Here is a 23,476-nt window from a genome sequence, read left to right as displayed (position 1 = left end):
GAGGACTGATAGGAATGATCCAATCCTGGAGCTGAACTGAGGGTTGGGGCGGGGACAAGTGGCCCAGGTGGGCTGGGGACTGGAGCTGTCCTAGGGGAGCTGGTTTGCGGATGCTGCCGATACTCTTGCTGCAGTAGTACTGGGTCGCCAGGTAGGACAATTTGGATTTGGATGTAGGTATTGGTATTGCATCCGAGTGAGGTTATCTGCGGAATTTAGGGAAATGGGAGTTGCCTGGAAAGCTACCTTAGGGGGGCCGGGAGAGTGGGGAGTCTAGAAACGATGTTCAAGTGGGTGCTAGGAATTGTGAACCTAGCTCAGTGCGAGGACTTTTCACTTTTGCTCATGTAATTCTCGGGGAACCCTTGAGATAGATGTTTACATCCCCATTTTACGAATGAGAAAACCGAGGCTATGGAGTCTCGATGGCTTGCCTGAACCCCCAGAGCTGAGTACTGTAGCCAGGATAGGAATCCCTCTTTACTGATTGCTATTAGGCATCGCATCCAGGCTGAAATGAGCCAGGACAAAATTTGGGAATCAAGGCTGTAAAACCCCGCCCCTCCGACCACCTCAAAGCTCCAGAGAAATGGGTTTGAGGTAGAGCAATACAAAAATGTTCTCTGGTGTGTCCTCATCAGCTCTCTGCTAGTATTTCTACGATCCGTGAAATGAAAGGCCCAAGTTCTGCATTGTACGCAAAAGGAGACAGAGACAGACAGACAGAGAGAGAGTGTGTGTGTGTTTAACTAACCCAAGCTCAATCTAGTGTAGAGAGGAGAAAATGAAGAGAAGTGGATCTTGGCCTGTGTTGTGAGCACCTGTAAAGACCAGCACACCCCATCATCTCCAGACCAGAACAGTCTGTGTTTGTGATTTGTTTCCTCTGGATTCACCCTTCCTTTCCTGGAGCCCTTTTTAGTCACTTCGCTTTACTATCTATCTGTGCTGAGTGGTATGGAATCATACCGAAACATAGTACCACAGTGCCAAAGGAAGCCTGAGAGTTTCTTTCAACTCAGGCCAAAGAAGTTAGCCTGGCAACAGATAAATGAAGGACCAAAATGATGATGATCATGATAAATTACCTTTGTGGGATCCATTTATATCTCGGCAAGGCTTGATCTAAACAAAAAGTATAGAACCAGCAGAAGACAAAAGTGTGTCTGGTGTTTTTAGCTTCCTCAAAAAAATGGGATCTTTGCTGCACATAGTGGTACATGCCTTTAATCCCAGCACTCAGAAGGAAGAGGCAGATGGACCTCTGTGAGTTCAAGGCCAGCCTGGTCTATGTAGAGTTCCAGACCAGTCAGGACTACATAGTAAAACCCTATCTCATAATAAGTAAATACTTTTTCTTAAGATGGGAACTTTACCAAAATATTCTGTGAGAAAGTATTGCAACAGAGTCCAATAGACCGTGGCACTCCGCCATTTATTAGCTGTGTTACCTAACCAAAAGACTCAGCCCTTTGTTCTGACCTCCATCTGTAAAATGGAAATACTGGTAGTGCCTGCTTAGGGAGTCAATAAAGAACGATGTTAGATCCTTGGGGCAAGTACCCCATAACTATAGCTAGTGTTATTTTTCTTGCGAGTCAATGCCAGGCAGGTTTGTTTGTTTGAAGACTTTCAGATTGTTTTGGTTTATGAAACATGATATGCCTGGGAGTCAAGCAGAGGGAAACCAAGAAGGCCAGTCAGGCAATTACACCATAGCTTCCACTCAAAGCTTCTGCAAGTTAGGAACCGCGTGTCATATATCCAGATAGCTGAGTAGATTTAGAATCACCTTGAGCCACTTGTATTGCAAAGGAATGGCATGAAGACATGAAGGCATAGTACTGATTCCAGACAAGAGGAGGGAGTTCTGACTTGTAGCAATACTGTGCTTTGGCGGGAGGGAGGGGGGGGCTTGAACAAAGGTAAGTGTGGTACCACTTGCTGAAAGGTGTACTGCTCATTCACCCTTGTTGAAGTGTCTGAGCATTGGCAGGAATACAAGCTTTGCCCAGAAATCCATTCTATTACTTTACAGAAATACAAGCACACCATTTCTTCTGTTCCCTGGCTTGCCATTTCTTTCCTGATAGAATTGACATTTCCACCCATTGCATTTTTTTTTTTTTTTAACCTCTGTCACTCTGAACAAAGATCAGCATACCTCTGTTTAGGGTAAATATTCCTAGGTAATCTTGTGAAATAGAAGTGGTGTGGCAAGAAAATGGGGTGGGCCCAAAGGACTTGAGATCTGCCAGCATCGCTTAGGACAGCTCTCATGAGTGGGACACGGGTTAACCACAGAAGGGAAAGAGTTTGTGACTTATGTAGAAATAACTTCATTATGCCCTCTCTGTTCCCAAGGCAGAGCACCCTCTCTTGGAGGGGAGTCATGAGCCGCTTCCTGAATGTGTTACGGAGCTGGCTGGTCATGGTATCCATCATAGCCATGGGGAACACGCTCCAGAGCTTCCGAGACCACACCTTTCTCTACGAAAAACTCTACACTGGCAAGCCTAACCTTGGTAAGAAGTCAAAAAGAACCGGCTGGGCTTCATAGCACATGCCTGTAATCCTGGCACACTGGAGGAGGATAGGGCAAGATTGAGAGTTCAAAGCCAGACTAGGCAACTTGGTGAGAGCCTATGTAAAAAAATTAACTAAAATAATGAAAAGAATGTAAAGACATATATTCTGTGTAGCACTGGCATAGCTGTTAATTCTCCAACTGGGCCAATATATCTCACAAACCCAGGCTACTTAAAGTCAAGCCTTGGGTGCTTATTTCCCTTTTAAAATCTGATTATTAAGCCTGGCTGGGAATCGAGTTCCAAAAATATCCAGGTGGTTCTGCCTAATCTAGTCTTGGTAGCCACTTGAGCAGCAGTTCTCAACTGGTAAGTAATGACCCTTTGGGGGTCGAATGTCAGATATCCTGCATATCAGATATTTACATTATGATTTATGACAGTAGAAAAATTACAGTTATGAAGTAACAATGAAAAAGTTTATGGCTGGGGTTACCACAGCATGAGGAACTGTATTAAAGGGTCACAACATTAGGACAGTTGGGAACCATGTAACTAGAGTAATAGAATGTGTGAGAAGGCCTTGACTCTTTTTTTTTCCCCACATGTCTAGATACTTTTCCATTCATTTGACACTGCCCTGGACAATCTATGTGTTCAGAAGCACTGGCATAAGGACAAGCAAGGAAATAGAATAACATATTGATTGTAGGATGCTACTAGAAAGCCATAAAGAAGCCTTTTACGATATCTCAGTATCCTCATTAGAAATCAGAGTGTGAGCCAGGCATGATGGCACACTCCTATAATCCCAGCACTTGGAGCACTTTGGAGGCAGAGGCAGGTGGTTCAAGGTCAGCCTAGTCTGTAAAGAGTCCAGGAGAGCTACGGCTTCACACAGAAATCCTATCTCAAAAAAAAAAAAAAAAAAAAAAAAGGAAAGAAAAAAATCAGGGGCGTAGCACACATGGTTCATCGTCCATGTAACAGGTAGACAGTTACTAATCCAAGGTCTTCTCCAACTGAGGTGTAGTCCTGAGTGGACACCCAGATCCTCTTAAGTTCCTTTCTCAAAAGCCTCCAGCTCAAGATGGCCTTTCTCAACTCATGAAGCTCTCCACTGCAGATCTGTGCACCACAACCGGCACTTCCCCCTGTTGACACGGGGGTACTTGGAGCTGCGCCCTGACTGACAGCAGCTAAGAGCTCTGTCATATTTATAGCTAACCCAGATCCAGGCTCTGACCTACTCGCTCCTCTGCAGCCTCTAGATAGAAAGGAAACTAAGTAGGCTGAGGCTTATTTTGAACCATGTTCAAATATAATGGGAATCAAGAACCTGGAAAAGTGAGCAGGAAGGTTATATTTTTTATTTTTACTCAATTGCTGCTCACAGGTGGTCACGGAACCTGTGTAGATGCTTAGCAATGCAAGCCCAAGTGAACGATAACAAGTCTTTCAGATGTCAGTCTTGTCCACTGATTCCCCACAGTGCTGGGCATCAAACCCAGGACATCTTATCTTGCATGCTGGGAAGGTACTTAACAACTGACCTATTTCTAGATTTTTTTTTTTTTAACTCTTTGAACATTTCGAATCCACAGGGTGCTTCAGTTCACTGGCTATACACTTAAGTCAGCCACGCAGGGTGCTTCTAGAAAATACTCATGCCAGGACTCACATATACATATATATAACTCTCTCAGATTATACAGAAAGCACTCAGGGTCAAGGGCCACTGTTACAGTCAAATATGACTCAAATTTTCAAGACAAGATCTTTAATACAACAGCCTCACAGTTAAGCCACCAAGAACAGAGGCCCCAGCAAACCCCGGGGAGACAGTGCCTATTTCCACTTTTATGTACACAGAAGCCGTCCTGGCTTGAGCTTTGTCCCACCAGGGCAGATCATAGACCTCATAAAACTAAGTCTTGAAGACATCTATATTGTTGCTGGTATCCGGTCTCTCCTAGCAGTCTACAAAGTCCATTAGTTTTGCTAGGCATCTTATATGTTCCAACCCATCTCTGTAGCATTCCCTTCCAACTCTTAAGCATCTGAAGTGGATTGAGCAGCACTCAGAATTCTTCCCATTCCGCTCCCCAGGGGCCCACATGGGGAGGTCAGGGAAGCAGATTAGCTTAGGACAAGGCTCACCTCAGCCCTCCCTTTTCACTGGTCTTGCCTTTTTTTTTTTTTTTTTTTTTTTTCAAACTATACAGTGAATGGCCTCCAAGCCCGGACCTTTGGGATCTGGACGCTGCTCTCATCAGTGATTCGCTGCCTCTGTGCCATTGACATCCACAACAAAACGTATGTCAGGGAAAGAAGGCCTTTGGCTTCTTTTTTGTTGGCTATCAGGCTCCGCCCATATATACTAGCCTGCTTCTGGGACCTGTTAAATTACTTTACTGCTTTAGCATAGAACGTGGCCGGTGGACCAATCCTTCCAGGCCTAAAATACTTTATAGGCCTAACAGGCTATCGCAAATGGCGGTGGTGTACATTCTATCCCTTGATCTGCATTCCTAGCCCCATACATATGTTTCCCACAGTCCTTCTTAATCAGAAATGACCAGAAAAGAATGACCATGACTGTGAAAAGAGAGAGTAAGCTGAAAGAGGCCCAAGAAGAGGTCAGTCAGTAAGGGAACTTTGCTGTCTCTCCAAAGAGGGAGACAAGCATGAACAGGTGCAGGCCATCCTAGCCTCTTCTCTAGATGATGCCAGACCCAGCTGTGGCCACTGGAGGGGGCTCAAGCTTTCTTCCTTGCAGTAACCATCATCGTCTTGATAGAAGCAGTCATTGCTCAATTCACAGGGTGAAGCTGTCAAAAGTCCAACCTCACACTGAAATCCTTTTATCTCGTCCCTCCCATCATCACCTGGGGAAGAGAGGAGGCAGTAGTATTTATGGCTCCTCTCTCTCTGATTTTGCCAGGAGCTCTCACCTACATGCCCTTGTCTCAGTCTCAGAGCAACCCCTGGGGGGAAAGGGGAGTGATGCTCATTACTGATATTACAGTCTAAATGTTTAAAAATCCAATTAATTTAAGCAGAGGAAAACTGACTCAAGTGGGACTTGAAGCAAGACTATTAGCCCTTTGATCTCTCCATCTTTATTTTTAATTTTTTTTTAAACTTGAAACTGGATTACATGTCCTAGATTGGGCACATATTTTTAGAAGCAGTATGGTTAGGTAGAAACTGCCTGGGGTCAAGAATGAAAACAAGAAAAAGACATTCTGCTCTCAGTTTTGTTGGTAACTGGGTTTATCACCTATATCTCTGTACCTTGGTCTCCATCTATAAAATGATGATAGAGATCTGGTCTACCTCTCAGAGGGAACGAAAAGACCGGAGGATTGGATAATAAGTTTGAAGCCCTTTTACCACCGTGAAGAGCTGCTGATAGCTATAAGGGCTGTGACCTCTGTTTGCTGTGTGTTTCGAGCAAACAGAGGAAATTCATACTGCCCTCCAACCTCTTCTCCGCATCAGTTTTCCCTCTTCCGACCCAGAGCAGTTGTGAATGCTGACTTAGCACGTCCAGTTTTTTCTAGCATAGGACTTTGATCCATGGACCTCTGATATGCATCCTGAGCTCATTTCCTCCCTAACCAGAAACTTAAAATCACCTTGTGCACATGCACACAGACACACACATATCCCAACATGCACCAGCATGATTAAGAACTAAATTTAAGATACTGGCTCTTTTGGAAAGATGAGAGAGAAAGCCATCAGGACAGGCTTCGGGCACACAGATGTTTTCACCTGTGTAATTTTTATTTCTTTGTAATATAGAAGTACCCAGCAGGGGATCTAGCTCTCATGAGAACAAGTTTGATCCCCAGAACCTGAAAAAAAGGAATCCGAACCAAAAGTGTCCAAATGGTAAAACTGATAGGACTGAGTCCTTGCAGTTTTCTGTCTCCTTGGAGTGTGTCCTAATTTATTTTTCATAGTTTACAAAAAGAAAGCAAAACCCAGAGACCTGAAATTCAAGTGGTCAGCTGCCAGGGCCACCTCATTGTCAAAGCTGACAAGCAAGCTCTCCTCCTGGAGCTGTCGCATGTCCTCCTCAGACAACATTTTAGGCCAAGACATGAAGTAACCAGCAAGAGTCTGAAAGCTTCTTGCTGCTCAGTCCCCATTCAGGACATTCCTTTATGGTTCCATCGTACAGCACTGGCTGGCACATGGCCAGACACCTACTTGGGTAGGCTTAGGCTGCTGAGTCTGTCAATCTGCCCTGAGCACAACATGAGCTTGGTCCAAAATTGCTGCACTGCCCCAACTGGGATCCTGATTCTCCCATAGCTGAGTTCTATACCTTGTTAAGTCATAAAGGTCCACTGTGGCTACTTGGCACACGCCTCAGAAATCTTTGGTGTTGCCCCAGAAGGGAAGAACAGTCATGTCAGCTGACATCCTCTGCAGTTCCGTACCAAACATGCGGTAACTTTGGTTTCCGTTTCTGTCTGTTCCCCCAGACTCTATCACATCACACTGTGGACATTCCTCCTCGCCCTGGGACATTTCCTCTCAGAGTTGTTCATATTTGGAACAGCAGCTCCCACAGTTGGTGTCCTAGCCCCTCTGATGGTAGCAAGTAAGCACGGGGCCACCCTAGACCCCCGCAGGGGTGGGGCTGTTGCAGAGATCAATGTGCTGGGATGGTTTGGTGTTATTTTATGTTCACCACTAATCTTTCTGTGTTAAGGTTTCTCAATCCTGGGTATGCTAGTTGGACTCCGGTACCTAGAAACAGAACCAGTGTCCAGACAGAAGAAGAGAAACTGAGGCCAGCCTTGCCACCTCCAAAACATCGTCTTCCGCCTTCCTTGTCTTCCTTCTTTATCCTCTGTCCTTAGGTCGTTTCTTTTTTGGCTGTATCCTTAGCTCCTTCATCTGGGTTCAGCATCTTAAGCTTTTGATTTATGTTTTTAAATTTTTTAAGATACTCATACAGAAAAATTATGTAACATGTATATATAATTTAGCCACTTAAAAAGTATTCTGTTACTCCATCAAAGTCAGGAACCCTGATTAGCCCCCTGATCTGTCCTCCCCTAGCTGCAGCCCCCTCCAGGGTCCCTTTTCCAGTCTTCACTCTTTTCCTTTTATCTCCATTCCTTGATGGGAACATGAGAACTGTGAAGCTCAAGCTGCTGCCTGCCCAGAGCAGCTGCAACCAAGGGCTGCTTCAAGGGGTTGTCCACACATACTGGGCTCCTTTCTGCTGCTGGACCCAAGACTCTGAACCAGCCAAGGGACAGGCAGTTCTTCTGAGAAGGGCTGCCCCCGGTGTGAGCAGGACCAGGCTCCTCTTTTATCTACAGGCAGATGAAGGTTGGAAGAGTCTGGGCTGTTTTTAGACCTTTTGGTCAGTTGTATTTGTGTAATGCATTTTATAATAAATAATAAAACTATACATCCTTATCAGTCTTTGTACTTTGACCTTTCCGAAGAACCTTTTTACCTCCATGAGCCCCAACACAGGAACATCAAAGCTTCTGGCATCTTTGCATCCATTGTAGTCAGTAAGACAACTCAACACTCAGGAAAGCTTGGCTGCCTCCAGCTCCTTGTCACTTGTTTACTTGTGTTTTGTTTTGCTTTGTTTTTTTAATGTTTACAAGGTTTTTGTCTACATGTATGCCTGCATGCCAGAAGAGGGCACTACACTAGATCTCATTATAGATGGTTGTGAGCCACCTGGAATTGCACTCAGGGCCTCTGGAAGAGCAGGCAGTGCTCTTAATCTCTGAGCCATCTCTCCAGCCCCTTGTGTTCTTGATGCCAAATCTTCTCTTCTTCCTTCTTCACCTTCAGGACTCTACATGGACAGCTCAACAGTTATGGCCAGTTATGGCCCTTCCTTATTTTCTTCCCAAAGAAGCAGCCTAGGACAAACAGCTCCATGAACATGTGAAGAAGCAAGGTCAAGTCAGGCAGTAAAAAAAAAAAAAAAAAAATAGCAAGGCCAATGCCTCCACATGAACTTCGGCCAGAATTCTCTAAGAAAGCCGGGTGTTTGAATCAAGAGGTGGAGAGAGAAAGATGTTAGGTAGATCATAATTAAGTAGATCAGAAAGATCTCCCTGAGCTGCGGTCCCGGATCTCAGCTAAGACTCAAATGCCCCGGGGGTAGATGTCTTGAGGTATTTAAGGCAGAAAGAGCAGCAGCTATTCAAAGAATGAACCTTGTGAAGCTACAGAAGGGAACTTTAGCTGTGAAAGGTGAAGAGTCAGAGCAAGTGGGTGTAGCTTGTAAGGGTAAGGAGGATGGCTGATGTTTTAGTTAAATACATAACAAGGTTTTCTTCAGTGCTTAGAGGAAAGTTTGCCTTAAACAGGAAAGGTATTGTGGCTGTTGTAGCCAAAAAAAAAAATAGGCTTCCTGGGGTTGGGTGGTGTTTTGGTCAGGTTGCCAGCTCCCATTCACTGCTTTGCACGGCTCTGGCTTCTGATTCGGGCTTGCTTCATTTGAAGTGCCAAAACAGAACGTAGTTCCAAACCTCAGTTCCCCATGACACCAAAAAGACAGCTCAGTGTGAAAAATTATCTTCACCCCATTGCTGTTTCAAGGCAGTTTGGAGGGAGTAACAATCTTACAGAGTTAACATTTGCATGCGGGCCCCTCTAGAGACCACCTAAGAGGCAGTGAGTAGATGCAGAAGATGATGTGGATCTCCTAGGCATACGTCACACAAACATGTTGGCGTACAAATCCAGAAGGTATGCGACACAGGTGCACTTAGAAGGTACTACGAATATCAGCCTCATGAGGAGTCAGGCTCAGTCTCTCCCCTGTGCCTAGTGGAGTCATGGTCTTGACAGACAAGAATTGCTAAGAAACGGAGTGCCAGGATGTCACGGAAGGCAAGAAGCATGCAGAAAAAGTGACAGCTGCGAACCTGATAACAGATATAAGTTGGACAGAGTGGGGAAGAGCGGTAGGGAGTACAGTTTGAGAGATCACCAAGCTGCCAACGCTAGAGCAAATCTGTGGATGCTGGCCAGAGCTAGCCGGTGTGGGTCTGGGGTGATCAAACAAAACACTTGAGAAGCCTTTGAGGCAGAGCCAAAGACAACACTGGACCTTCCCTTAGGGAGGAGCACATTCCAGCATATACACGGGAGAGGGAAAAGTCAGGGTCACAGGTTGGCCACTGAGTTGTATCTTCTGTGTAGGCAGTCAGGAACCTTTAAAGTCTCTTTAAAAAATCCAACAGGATGTTACACCCTTGTCAACAAACAAAGGACACAGATGCTATGCAGGCCCCAATCCCTGCCCTCACCGCCCCCCGCCATCCCCACCACTACCCAGACAGTCTCAGAAAAACGTGATAATGTGGTGGGGACTGCCCAAAACTGCCACTACCTCGCTAAACGACAAAGCAGACCACTTTAAAAATCTTTATTGCCTTAAAATATCTGGTACAAACAGGAAATACAAATTATGGGTTGTTTGTTTTTTTTTTTTTTTAATAAAGAAATGCATTGATTAAACGTCCATTCTGAACAGCCAAAGAAGGAACACCTTTCTCTTGACAGTAAGGCATCTCTCCTTCTCATCCCTAACACTCCCTCCACCACACTCCGTCCACTGCTCAGGTCTACACACACACACAGAGATATGCATGCATGTACACACAAGCTGATCCCCTCTGGCCTGGCACCCCAGCACTGCAGGCAATCTGGCTGCTCTGGTATGCTAAGGCCAGACAATACAATGGTCATGACCAGAGTTGCTTAAGGCACAGGAGAAAATAGTTAGCAGTTTGTCTTGGGGGAGACACTATGAAAGCCCATGAGTATAACCAGCAGACTGGCTGGGGAAGGAGCCCTTTTAAATTTAAAATACCTGACAAGGACTCTTGCTAGCAGGGGCAGGGAGAGGATTTAGTTGTGCAAATACTGGCCCCAAAATACACGGGATCATGTTTAACTGAAACAGACATTTCTTCTGCCTCTTTCCTCAGAGATATCCTTCTGTGTCACAGTAGAGTGAATAAGACTAACTTTCAATAAAGGTTGGAGCCACGTGCCCCCTGTGGCTACAGTTCCCAGTACAATATCCAGTGAAGACATTCTGAGTGGCCTGGGACATGCGCGTCCCTGGGTGAGCACCATTTTTGTAGGAAAGCACCTTCCATTCCAATTCAGAGTTCTACAGACTCCCCAGCACTGTCCCACCTACACAGTGAGCCCTCGCCAGTCAGTTTCTCCTTTGAGGCCACAGAAAGGTTTGCTCTGGTTTATTGGCGTTTAATCTCCTTGACTCTCCGGAAAGGTCTGAAGAGAGATAGTAGTGTTAGGCAGAAAGGGCTAAGGCCAAGAGTCCTGACAGAGCTGTGCTGGTGGAATGATGGAGGCTGAACCACGGTACTTCCTCATCATGACCCTCGGGCAGAGCATCTTGCTCAGTCTCAGTAAACTGGGCTTTGTTTGGGTAAGCTTTAAGACATCAGAAAAAGTTAATATCCTGAATAAGCTTTCTTAGGATAATTCTGCAAGCATTCTCCACGAGAGAAGAAAGGGGATAAAGAGATGGCAAGGGACCAAGCAAAGATGGACTCCAACACCCTCCACCAGCCTCTCCCAATATTAGCCCAAGACCTAAGAGGGAGAGGGGACTGGAATCCAGTCTGCATTTGGGAACAGGTGAGGTTTTCCCCAAGGAAACCATCCAGGTCCTCAGGTAGGGTCCAGTAGGCATAGGCACCGCCATGCAAGTCACATCTTCCTCCTGCTTCCTCTAAAAGCTTCTCCGTGAAAATCTAGGTGCTGGCAGTGACAGCTAAGTGGAACCAAGAGGTGAGTGTCTATGTTCCTGAGTCTCTGCCACCTCTCTCTCAGAGATGAGCCTCCTCCGACACGACGGTGGGTGCCTTGCTGGTATTAATCTCCTCCTCCTCTTCTTCCTCCTGGACTTTCTAGAGGGCAAAGAAAACAGGCAGCCCTGTGATTACAGCCTACAGATCTCCTCCCTGGCTGAAGCAGCTACCTGTCCATAACTGATCGGTGGCAAGTACATGGGCGGGAGGCCCCTCCGTGTCCCCACAGAGCAAATGAAACGCACAAGGAAACAAGCGAGCAGCTCAGTGTGTTCCCCAGACACCTCCCTCGCCATCGCCACTCATCAGAGGAAAAAAAGCCAGCCTCCTGTTCCAGCAGCCCCAAACTCACCTCCCCAGGCCATCAACTAAGCTGCTGCTGGTTCCAAATCAGCAGCTCCCTCAGAATCTCAACTAGCCCACTAGGAGGCGGGGACCCCAGAATGAGGTTTATTATAATGTCTATGGAATGGATGGCTTAAGATACCCTGCTGTTATAATGCCTATGGGATAGATGCCCCAAGATACACTGTATATCTGAATTCAATGGCCATGCAGTTATATAAATTCAGAGAGAAGAACACTGCAGAAGCTTTTGGAGGGAACCAGTTCGGGCTTGGCTTTTTGAGGGGAAGGGTGGCATGGAGTTCACTTATAGGAAGTCTCCTGGCTCACGATTATTAAGTGGGTTAGGGATTAGGTATAGCCTGGAAATTTTCCTGTGGGGTCCCTGACACATATTGCCAACTTGGGCATTTGGCTGTCTTTTAATTAGCAAAAGGGCCTTGAACACAGACATTACTACAGAGCCAACACTGCTCAAGGCCCAGAGGAGGGTGCTCAGGGCCAAGTCAGAGGCCAATGCCAGCTGGACACACTGTGCTTTTGTCCCTAGGAATGCCTGGGTCCCATCCATAGCAAGGGCCACAGCTGTAGTAACCCAACCCCCTCTTTCATTCTCAACCTTGCAGGCCTTTTGGCACCAGATCTGCCTCAGCCATTAGGAAACTTCATTCAGACAGCCCTCATCTGACACTGCACCTATTACACACATGCCTGCTGCCTCTGAAGCCACCGCCTCAAAAGTCACCATCAGAAACAGCTTAGGAGCAGGGACGCACATCACTGTCTAGGTGCTGGAAGGAAAAATGGAAACCCAGGGGTCTCCTAGTCAAGGTCAAGTCACTCGCCCTGTCATTATGTTCTCTTTTCTAAACAGTGCATCTCCTGATGTGTAGAAAGGATAGGTGCAGCCAGACCTGGTGCATGCCCTCGCCTCACTGGGCTCTGACCATGGGCCCAAATACAAGGAGGCAAAACAGGGATAAAGCATAGGAGAGCCCCATTACGGGTACCTAGTCCCATTCAGTGCTACTTCTGGTATTCAACCATCACGGAGAGTGAGCCAACAACTCCATTTGATTAAATGGACAGGATCCGGCTCCAACAACAGTGAGTTTTTACAACTGAAAAAGGAAACAGGATGGAAATGCACATATCTGTAGATACGAGGTGTAACATGTAATTGATGATGAAGTTTATCTTTTTAAAACTGTGTGTGTTTGTATATGTGCACGCTTGTTTGTGTGTGTGTGTATTTATGTGGGTATGTTCAGCAGAATGCAAGGCCTGAAGAGCTGGAGTTACAGAACCTGGTGAACTGCCTGATAGGGGTATTAGGAACTGAACTCAGGCCCTCAGTGTGAATACATACTCTTAACTGAGGAGCAATCTCTTTAGCACTTATTGTTATTAAGCAAACAGAATAGAAAATGAGATACATACGTCTTCATAGGTTACAGCACTGGACTGGTGATATAATATAATCAGCTATTTATAGTATTAGTGTATAGTACATTCTAATATATAAATATGTTTTATTTATATTTTGTTTGCCTTTATCTTCCAACTTAAACAGATGACACAAAAGTCATGGTCCCCAATTAAAAATTTTTCAACAAAAATCTATTTTATTTTAGACACCTGTACCCAGGCTTGTCATATAATTATGGCCAAAGTATTCTAAATCATTGTGTCTCTTTATAGACAACACAGTAAAAGCCCATGTCCTTGGTGGCCTTTGCTCATCAGCACTGATCTAGATAACATCGTTCTTACCTTAGGCTTTCCCTACCTCCCAGTAAACACTCTATTATAGGCTCCCTCCCCCCACCCCATGCTAGCTGCTGCCTGCCAACTCTAGAATGTGATTTCAGAATACAAACAGTAAAAAGAACTAAAGGATTCTCCCTTAGAAGCCAGCACATAGCCCCGGAAAATCGGCTCTGCCTTAGAAAACTGGCAAAGGTTTTTCAAGTTGATAAATGCCCAGTCTTGGCGCGCCTGTATAGTAGCTGAAGCAACACACTGATGGCACTGACTGCATCTCTCTAGAGACGCTAACAACCCATAAATTAAAACATGACAGCTGATCCATTCCTTCAGGAAATACTGTCCGCTTAGCACAGCAATCCAGCCTCCATCATATTAATCCCCGTACTATTATTATAATGTAGGAGGCATGGAGGTCTTTGTGCTCACCAAGGAGGTTAGGAGAACAAGGAGTGTTAGACAGACAGGGCTATCCCTTCAGGGGGAGGAATGCTTAACCTAATGTGCCCAGAAAGCTGGTAGTGGGTGTAGTTCCTAGCCTGGTGACCTTTGTGGCCACACCGGATCCTCCCCAGACCCTACAGTAAACTTTTCTCAGTCAATCTATAGAGCCCATCTTTATGGACGGAGTCACATGTCTTTTACAAAGAGTTTCGATGCAATCACTTTCAGAGGTAGTCACCTCTGATCTTTGTTTAGCTTGCTTTGTTCCTCAGGGAGATTTATGTGTGCTTTGTCATACACACAGGACTGAGTTCATTGTCACCAGGAAAATTTTCGCCAAACTGTGCTACGCATAAATAAACCTAAAATAAACTACTCAGGGTCAGACTCACCAAGTTTGAACCAACACCTGCTACATTCTCCAGATAAGCGTGAGGACATGAGTTCAGATCCCTAGAACCCACTCAGATGTTGGGCAGCCGTGGTAAGCACCCCTGTAATTCTAGAACTCAGAAGGTGGATGGAGACCCAGAACAATCTGGCTAACCAAACTAGCTATACGCACGAGCCATGGGTTCAGCCAGAGAGTCTGCTTCACGTAGAAGGTGGAAGATGGCCAAGGAAATTCCTGATGCCAACCAAAGGCCTCCACATGCAGGCACACACACACCTACACATATGCAAACATGCATACACATGAAAAAGGAAAAAAAGTATGTGTGCATGTATATCCACACACATAGACATGCATAAATAGTAAATAGTAAATATTTCTAGGTGGTAGAGTTATGAAATGATTTTGAGATTTTTGTAGATTTTTTTCTGTTTTTTTTTTTCTACAAAGGATATGTCTGTAATGAATGTGATGGTGGTGGTGTGTGTGTGTGTGTGTGTGTGTGTGTGTGTGTGTAAAACAAATATCCTCCTTTGGTTCGTCACACTTGCATTCCTTTTATCTTGAATGTGCCTCCTGCTCCACGCTGGGGACTGAACTTAAGACTCTGTGAATGCTGAGTAACCACTCTGCCACTGAGTTCCCCAGGCCCTCACTCAGACTTAATTCTATCATTTTGGTTAAAGTGGTTTCCAGCTGACTAGGGCAGATGGAAATCACTTTTCTGTCCTAGAGCATATTCCCTGTCCCACACCTTCCACTGCCACCAGCTCCTGCTTCTTGACTGGTCCTTGTAGCGGTCTTCTGGAAGCCTAGTGGCTCCATCCTCATAACTCTGCTGCCACCACTACCGTCACAAAGTGATACTCCCTTGCTAGTCACAGACACCAAGTTGATAACAGTGAAGCTGAGGACTCAAGACTTGGTTTAAGAACACAAGAGCAGATGCTGTTTAGGAGCTTGTGACAGCAATGATAATGCTCTGGGGAGCAGAAGAATGAGACCGGAGGCTGGTTGAGAGTCAAAGAAGGGGATGGAGAAAGGGCCAATGGTTAAGAGCACTGGCTGCTCTTACAGAGGACCCAGGTTTGGTTCCCAGAACCCACATGGTTCAGAACCACCTGCAACTCCAGTTCCAAGAGATATGATACCTTCTTCTGGCCTCTGTGGTCACTGGGCGTGTACATGGGACGCATGTATACAAGCAGGCAAACACTCACATATAAAATAAAAGTTAATCTTTTGAAGAATTCAAAAAGGGAAATGGATGAAGATTCTGAGAGAGGAGCAATACTAGACACCCACTGAGGAAATTCTTTGGCTGTCATGTTTATGAGAGGTGAACTGGCCTCACAGTCACAGCAGAAACCAGTTCCTCTGGGAGCTGCAGGGAGCCCCACCTGTGTTGCCACATCCTTATCAAAGGCTTAGAACCCAGATCCTACCCCAACAAACTCAAACACACTCACAGTCTCAGGAGCATCCTTGTTCGCCTTCTGTCTCCGAAGATCTGCCTTAATAAAAGCTGAGATTGAAAAAGAAGAGTGTCAGAGGCAGAGTCATCAAGCAAATACACCAGTCAAGTTCATACAAGAGAAGGAATCCTCATTTTCCCAAGGATCATAGCTATCCCAATCCTACTTCAGAACCATCACCCATCTTGAAAAGGTCCCAAATCACTGCTGTCCTTGAGAGGCAGAAGCCAATAGTGATGCCAACATTCACTTAAGGGTCTCTTAAAAGGGGCTTTATACATACTGTGCTAACCACTACCAACAAATCCTCACTGTACAAATTAAGAAACTGAGGTTTCCAGAGGCTGATCCATTTGTTCGTGCTGTGGAAGTCAACATCAAACATGGGTCTTCTGATTCCAGAAATCCATCAAGCCCTCCCATCTATCCCCACATGTGTGCTCCCCACTATCATCACCAGTCAAGACTCAGGTTCCAAATTTCCAACATCCCATGAGTAGCATGAATCTCATCTTGCTCTCAGGCCTCCACTCACCAGTGAGAGCTGATCCAAGAGCAAGGAACACACACAGGAAGATATTCCCAGCAGAGGATCCATAGTTCTCAATAATCTGGCCTTGGGAGATGGTGAAGATGATCCCAAATACCTGGAGAAACATAAGGGAGGCAGGAAACGAGGACTTAATCAATTAAGCCACGGGGATGGTTAAGATGCCATATGGTTACAGGCTCACAGCGAATCAGGAAGCAAAGAGAAAGCAGGGCCCTACCTGTGCAGACACGTTGAGGAGGCCAGACGACATGCCTTCAGATTCTGGGTACGTGAGCTCCACAGCAAACTCAAACCCCAGGGGCAGATAGCCAGTCATGAAGAAGCTGAAGTCCAGACCAGAGAACAAAGTGATGGAGAGTCTCCAGAACAAGAATGGGAGCCCACCTTTCCCCTTAGACTCCCTCCCTCCCCTGCTTTTCTCTTCCCATCAGGTTATCTGTCCATCTTCTAGGATGGTCTGTCAAAACAGGGAGTTCCCTGCAGACCTCTAGGCCTTGTTCTCAGTGGGTCTCTAATGTCTTTCCATGCTCTTCTGCTCTTCCCTCTACCCAGCAATGATACATTAGCATTCAGGGAAGGGCAAGAGTGCCTGGTGTGTTTCACTTTCAGCTGAGAATGAGTCCTAGACCCACAGGCCCTGGGCTGGAAGGAAAAGTTCCTGGACATTGTCACCATGGATCTCTGGGACCTAGAAGAAGTTTGGGGTTCTCCCTATTTCCTTCCTAGTAGGAGACAGCTGAGAAGCACTGACAGCCGGGTGTCTCTCACTCACTCTCACAGGGCATCATGCTGCCTGAAGGAAACTAACTGGGAGGTGAAGGCCAGGGAGGTCCCCGCAAAGGCCTGGGGCTCTGTGCATTTATTTGCTCACCCAACACATCCAAAAGTGCCAGTTCTAACTCCTTTCACCCACCCCATGCTTCCCCATGTCTTCATATCCTGGTCTCTCTCCTTCCTTCCAGTTACCCTATGAAGTCCATCATACTTATCTTCCTTTTCAGATGAGGAGGCGGAAGCTCAGAACATCAGTTGGCAGGCCTGTGCTCTAAGTTGAGAGCAGAACTGAACCTTGGACTCAGAGCCACTAAACATTCCCTAGCATCACAGAATGTCTTGAAGGTCATAGTTCATGCTTTATTCCATCCCAGCAGGATAGCCCAGCTACTTGATATTGACCCAGTTGTTGTTTTTGTTTTGTTTTATGGTGTTTAGAGACAGAGCCTCTCTACATTAGCCTGGGCTGTCTTAGAATTTACTATGTAGACCAGGCTGGCCTCAAAGTCACAGAGATCTGCTTGCATCTGCCTCCTGGGTGCTGGCATTCAAGGCATGCGCCCTCCCCCCCCCCAGCCTAAGACCCCTCAACACAATTTCCACACCTCCTGAGGCCTGTGAGAAAACAGCAAAGAGGACACGCATTGCATCCTAGGCCACGGGCCACTCTAGGAGCCAGAGGACGTGTTTTCCAACTAAACAAGTCAGACCTGAGACTTACCCCAGCGTGCCAGCAGTGATGAATACCACCCACAAACGGCCCAGTTTCAAGGTAAACGTGTATACCACCATGCCCACCAGAGTCATGATATACACTACCAGCGTTGTCTCCCTGCAGAAAAATGAGAAGGAAGTGAGTTTTATGGTCTGCTTTAACAGCACCCAGCAGGCCGAGCTGTTCACTCCACGAGGAGCTACGGAGCCTCCGTTCCCCTTCCGGCTCTCTGCAGTGTGCCGGCACGCCTGCCGACACTAACCCAACAGGTACTCATGCCCAGTCAACAGTCGCACCGTGATGGATGCTGCGAAGGGGAAGACGAGGTAAACATGAGGCGATTCTGCTAGCTGCATGCTCTCTATCTGTACAGACCTCTCCACAAGCCTCGCCTGTATCCCATCCACAGGTAAGACCGATACAGCTCTGTCCTTCTGTCTTCCGCCAAAAAGAAGAAGCTTCCTTTCTTTCTTTCTGTTTCTGTTTTTATTTTCGTTTTTGTTTTTGAGACAGGGTTTCTCTGTGCAGCCCTGGATGTTCTGAAACCAGGCTAGCCTCAACTCAGAGACCTGCCTTTCTCTGCCTCCACAGTGCTGGGATTAAAGGCACATGCCACCACCGCCCAGCCAGCTCCTTAAAGCCTCCAGTGCTGCTTGCTACATTTAGGGAATCAAAACCCTGTAGCAATGCTGGGCGGTAGTCTGGCTTGCCAGCTACCTCTGCCAATTCTTCCTGTGGCCATTTGCACAGCTTTTCCTGTTGAATCTACTGAATCTGAACTACTCTGGTCCAGACAATAGAGTTGAAAGAGAATGTTCTCTTATCCTGAGCTAAGTGCCTGACTCCAAAGCCAAAGGGAGAAATCACTGCCTACTCCCTGCTGCCTTTCTCTTTGTGCTGGGTTTGATGTCAGGCTCCCTGCTCCCACGCTCCTCCACACACTCCCTTCATTCACAGTGTTGGCCTCCCAGGACTCTCTCGTGTCCCTGAGTCCTGCAAACAGGCCTGCACTCTGTTCCCTGTACCACTTCCTGTGAACAGCAGGACTCAGACTTGAGCGCTCAAAACCTTTACATGTCAGCAGGGCGAGGCGGTGCACTTGCAGTGGTGTAATCCCAGGCAGAGGCAGGTGGATCTCCATGAGTTCGAGGCCAGCCTGGTATACAAATTGAGTCCAGGACAGCCAGGACTACACAAACAAACCTTTACCTGTCTCCTCTGAAGCAAGGGACACCAGCTATGGTATATGAAAGTAATACTTCTATTGGGGTTCAGATTCTCTTACATACTTCACAGGTCTTTATGACTGCAATCAACCCTGCCAAGAAATTTCCAGCCACTCCTAATTTTACCAATGAAGAAACAGGTTCGATATGTGTTTAAAGTCACTTGATAAATCACACATTTAATCCCAGCACTCAGGAGGTAAAAAGCAGGTGGATCTCTGAGTTTCGAGGCCAGCCTGGTCTATAGATCAAGTTCAGGAACATCCAGGACTACACAGAGAAACCTTGTCTCCAAACAAACAAACAAACAAACAAACCACTAGCTGAATAAATGCAGAAGGTAAGATCTGAACACATGCTGGGTTTGACACATCGGGCACCGTCTCAAGCTACACACTGGAATAATAATTTACTATGCAGTTGCATTTTGGGAAGAAGTCAAAGCCATAGCCAATAGGAGATGCTACACTCCCCTGCTTCTGAGAATAAGGGACCGTCTCCCTTCACCCCATCCACTTCCTCCATTCCCACCACCCCATAGAAAGCATGCTCATGACCATGAGTCAGTCTCAGTGATTTCTACAAACTCACCAGAAAGTAAAACAAAATAACAACAACAAAAAAGCTTCTTTCTGCTGTGTCTGTTAAACCACAACTCTACCTTCATACAGTAGCTTCTTTAAAAAGACAAAAATATAAAAAAACTATTTCCAGCCTTCAACCCAAAGCAGACAAATCCAAGAGTTTGGAGAGGAAGAGAGCTGGTTGACCGCTGGTTCTGGACAGAACTGGCCATGTCTCATCTCTGAAGAGGGCACAGCATGAGTCTCCCCAGGCCTTTACTGTGTTTTCTTATTCATCTAAGTCATCTGGCTGCCCACGATCCAGCCAAGCCAACATTCCAGTCCCTCCCTTCTCCTGCTGCAGGGCAGGCCCTGGAAAAAGGGACACTGCTGTCCTCTTGTCTGGGGGCGGCCAGCCTTCAGCACTTTTGTATCTGGCTGAAACAAGCAACTAACAGACGCAGAGACGAGGTGGCAGCCAAGCTTCACCAGCGGCAATTAAGCCGAGCTAGGCTTAATAGTAAGGCTAGCAGCCACATCCCTGGGAGTGGCCTCAGCTGGCCTTTGACTAGGCCAGCCAAAGTGAGGCTTGACCTGCCCAGAGGCTAACAGAAGTGGGTCTGTGTGACAGAACAGGTCCACCACTGTCTGTTGCCTCCAGACACTGGGAACTTTGGAAGGCTCCGACAAAGGGGCTCGGAATGTTGCCTATCCCGGTGCAGGGCCTCCTGGCAGCTAGTGTCCACCGAAGACCCCCTGCGTGAGGGGCACCACTGAGTCACAAGTAAAAGGGAAGGACAGGACTGGCAATGCTGGCAACATAGTTCAGTACTCCATTACTTGCCTAGCATACACAGGTCCTGGGTTCGATTCTCAACACATGGGTGTAGGTTAGGAGTAGGTTGGGAGGCTGTCCTCTAGTTATCTGTCCTCTGGAGAATTCCTTCAAGACTGGCTGATGAAGTGCTGCCCAGCAAACACCAGAGGTCCTCCTGTCTACATCCCTGGGCTGAGATTACAAGCACATGCCACCATGTGGGTCTTTTTATGTGCATCCTAGGGATCCAACTCAGGGCAAGCTTACAGGGCAAGCGCTTCATCGATTGAGCCATCCCTCCGACCCCCAGCTTGCGCTTGCATTTGACAAAGCAGACCCTTCTACTGCATTGGCATCTGCAGAGCGGGGTGTCAGGATTTTGTATTGACAGGCCAGGATTAGGTTGGCATGCACGAAAATCTTCTACGATCACCCTGTACTCTTACAAGTATACCGGATATTCAGGCCCAAGGCACATCGTGATATTTGCCAACAAGATAAAAACAACTGCAAGGTTAAATGCACTGCAAACTGGTGTAAAACACAGAGAGCTCAGTTAGCCCAGAGCAGCCAAGGGCATGGGTCAGGGAAATCACCTCTTCATCTCTCCTTGGCGTTTCCACAAACTTTCCAACTGCTGAGATTTGTTTTCATTTTTCTGTCCTCTGTCCTTTCCACAAGGCTTTTGGATGGGGAAAAAGACTAAGCTAGCCTTCCGGTCCGCTAATCCCCATCTCCCAAGATCCCACAGAGTGAGCACAAGGTTCTGCTTTGTAAATGAGGAAACTGTGACTCCAGAGAAAGTGGGAGCTGCCTGCTTGACCACTCAGACCTCTGGCTGCTACCCCTCCCCTAAAGCTAATGAGCTATGTTCCAATAAGTGTGCATTCCAAAAGCAAGGGGCCCCAGGTCTTGATCCAGAAAGTGGCACTCACTTGTAGGTTTTGGACTTATCCAGCCAGATGCCTGAGATCATTGCTCCAAACATCCCGGCAATGACAATGGTCAGACCGATTCTTCCGGCATTCACTTCTTCCCCCTGGAAACGACACAGAGACCATCCCGTGGGGTCCATTATAGCCAGTATTTAGCAAATGCCAGGACAAGATGGCCCCTATAACAACAACCTGGAGAACATTCTAGAATAGCTGCGGCTTCCAATAATAATAATACCCCAACTGTGTATTTATGTATGCTAGAGTACCATGGTCAACCAAATTCTATCCTTAGAACCACTTTCAGGCAGATATATATTTTTTAAATTAATTAATTAGTTTGTTTGTTTGTTTTTGAGACAGGGTCTTACTATGTACCCTTGTCTGGAACTTGCTCTGTAGATCAGGCTGGCCTTGAACTCACAGAGATCTACTTGCCTTTGCCTCCCAACTGCTGAGATTAAAGGGCTACACCACCATGCTCAGCCCAGATATTTTAAAATTAATCCTTACTGCAATTCTATCTTATGTATCATTGTTTCCGTTTTTATAGATGGGAAAATCTACTGGCACACATAGATTTATTTCATCCATTTTTTCAAATGGGTCTCAACTGTGGCCATGCTTCCCAGGATAGCTAGTAATGTGGCCCAACACACTTGTAGATAATAATGTCATTTTGCAATCAAAACATGTTTGGGCACTAATAATTATATATATACTAATAATATTATATATAATATAATTATATAATATTAATATTATATATTATATAATTATTATAACTAATTATATAATATTATAATTAATTATATAATTATAATTATATTATATAATTATATAATATAATATAAATAATTATTATATTATATAATTAATTATATAATATTAATACTATATATTATAGAATTATTATAATTAATTATATAATATTAATATAATATGTAAAAGTGTGGAAATTATTCTTTAACTCTCATAATGCCTACCATTAGGAGTCAGTCTGTACCCATTTGATGACGTGAAACAGAGGCACAGTGAGATTAGCCTGCTACCCAAATTACAGACATACAGCTTTAAAGACAGAGCTAGAATATGATCTTAGAACCAGCTCTGAAGACAGGGACAGCTAACGGTAGTGGCTTCTGCCCCTGCAAATGTGACATCGATGGCCTTGGTGTGCCTGACTCTATGACACTCAGTATCGCTTTCCCAATATCCAGCCTTACTGGTTCTGGAAACATTTATACCAAATGCTTTCACTGCTTTCAGAACAGCCAGGTCCACATAAGAAGACCTTGTCTCAAAAAAAAAAAATTAATTAGTAAGAAATAAAATGTTGGGGCTGGAGAGACGACTCAGCAGTTAAGAGCTGGGAAGAGCTGGCCACCCTTCCCAGAGGCCGTGGTTCAATTCACAGCATATACACATGGCAGCTCACCACTGTCTGTAACTGTAGTCTCAGGGGATGGCATGCCCTCTCCTAGTCTCTATGGACATTAAGCACACATATGTGTACAGACATTCGTGCAGGCAAAATACCCATACACATAAAATAAATAAAAATTAAGAAAAGCCAAAGCATGTCATATGATTGAACATATGAGTTCAAAATTAAACCTTGCCTATATAATAAATATTATATGAACACACTCACACACACACACACACACACACACACACACACACACACACACATCATATGTCATTACTTATTCCCTAGTCTTTTTATATAAATTTTGTTTCAGGTATTTGGGTATTTCGCCTACACGGATAGATGTATACCACATTCATGCCCAGTGGTTATAGAGGCCAATAGAAAGTTTCCAATCTCCTGGAATTGAAGTTACAGTGGTTGGGAGTCATCATGTGGGTTCTGAGTATTGAACCCAGGTCCCCCGGAAAAGCAGCTAGTGCTCTTAGCCACTGAGACATCTCTCCAGACCCTATTCTCTACTCTTAGAGAATAATCTTTCAAGAGGTAATTGTAGCTGGGCATAGTGGTACATGCCTCTCATCCCAGCACTCAGGAGGTAGAGGGAGGCAGATCTCTTTAATTTTCCAGGCTAGCAAAGGCTGTATTGTGGAATCCTG

At 45.7% G+C, this 23,476-nt stretch overlaps 2 protein-coding genes across 3 annotated transcripts in view; one reads left to right on the top strand and one right to left on the bottom strand.

The window, feature by feature from the left end:
* Positions 1 to 7: 7 nt before the first annotated feature.
* On the top strand, positions 8 to 7,976 carry Erg28 (ergosterol biosynthesis 28 homolog). Of its 2 annotated transcripts, XM_021634184.2 has the most exons (5): positions 8 to 151; positions 2,365 to 2,525; positions 4,754 to 4,844; positions 7,028 to 7,146; positions 7,258 to 7,976. In XM_021634184.2, exons 2-5 carry the CDS (start codon positions 2,393 to 2,395, stop codon positions 7,335 to 7,337), a joined length of 423 nt encoding a protein of 140 aa, XP_021489859.1. In that variant the 5' UTR covers positions 8 to 151; positions 2,365 to 2,392; the 3' UTR covers positions 7,338 to 7,976. The 2 variants fall into 2 exon arrangements, with proteins under 2 accessions (XP_021489859.1, XP_060243876.1); XM_060387893.1 differs by lacking the exon at positions 7,028 to 7,146.
* A 1,966-nt stretch (positions 7,977 to 9,942) lies between these two features.
* The window catches only part of Flvcr2 (FLVCR choline and putative heme transporter 2), a 58,185-nt gene continuing 44,651 nt past the window's right edge, over positions 9,943 to 23,476 (bottom strand). The window contains exons 5-10 of the mRNA XM_021634171.2: positions 21,386 to 21,489; positions 17,851 to 17,961; positions 16,573 to 16,678; positions 16,338 to 16,449; positions 15,797 to 15,852; positions 9,943 to 11,476 (exon numbers count right to left, since the gene is read on the bottom strand). Of these exons, the coding sequence (XP_021489846.1) occupies positions 11,396 to 11,476; positions 15,797 to 15,852; positions 16,338 to 16,449; positions 16,573 to 16,678; positions 17,851 to 17,961; positions 21,386 to 21,489 (570 nt within the window). The 3' untranslated portion in view covers positions 9,943 to 11,395. The remainder of the gene's footprint in view (positions 11,477 to 15,796; positions 15,853 to 16,337; positions 16,450 to 16,572; positions 16,679 to 17,850; positions 17,962 to 21,385; positions 21,490 to 23,476) is intronic.

Source organism: Meriones unguiculatus, chromosome 7 (assembly GCF_030254825.1).
Source record: "Meriones unguiculatus strain TT.TT164.6M chromosome 7, Bangor_MerUng_6.1, whole genome shotgun sequence".
Lineage (NCBI taxonomy): Eukaryota > Metazoa > Chordata > Mammalia > Rodentia > Muridae > Meriones > Meriones unguiculatus.
The sequence above is the reverse complement of the archived record's forward strand: the minus strand, read 5'-3'. Positions and strand labels throughout refer to the sequence as shown.

Coding starts and splice junctions, on each gene's coding strand:
- Erg28 (XM_021634184.2), top strand. CDS start 2,393: ATGAGCCGCTTCCTGAATGTGTTACGGAGCTGGCTGGTCATGGTATCC. Junction 2,526..4,753: donor CACTGGCAAGCCTAACCTTG/GTAAGAAGTCAA, acceptor CAAACTATACAG/TGAATGGCCTCCAAGCCCGG. Junction 4,845..7,027: donor ATTGACATCCACAACAAAAC/GTATGTCAGGGA, acceptor CTGTTCCCCCAG/ACTCTATCACATCACACTGT.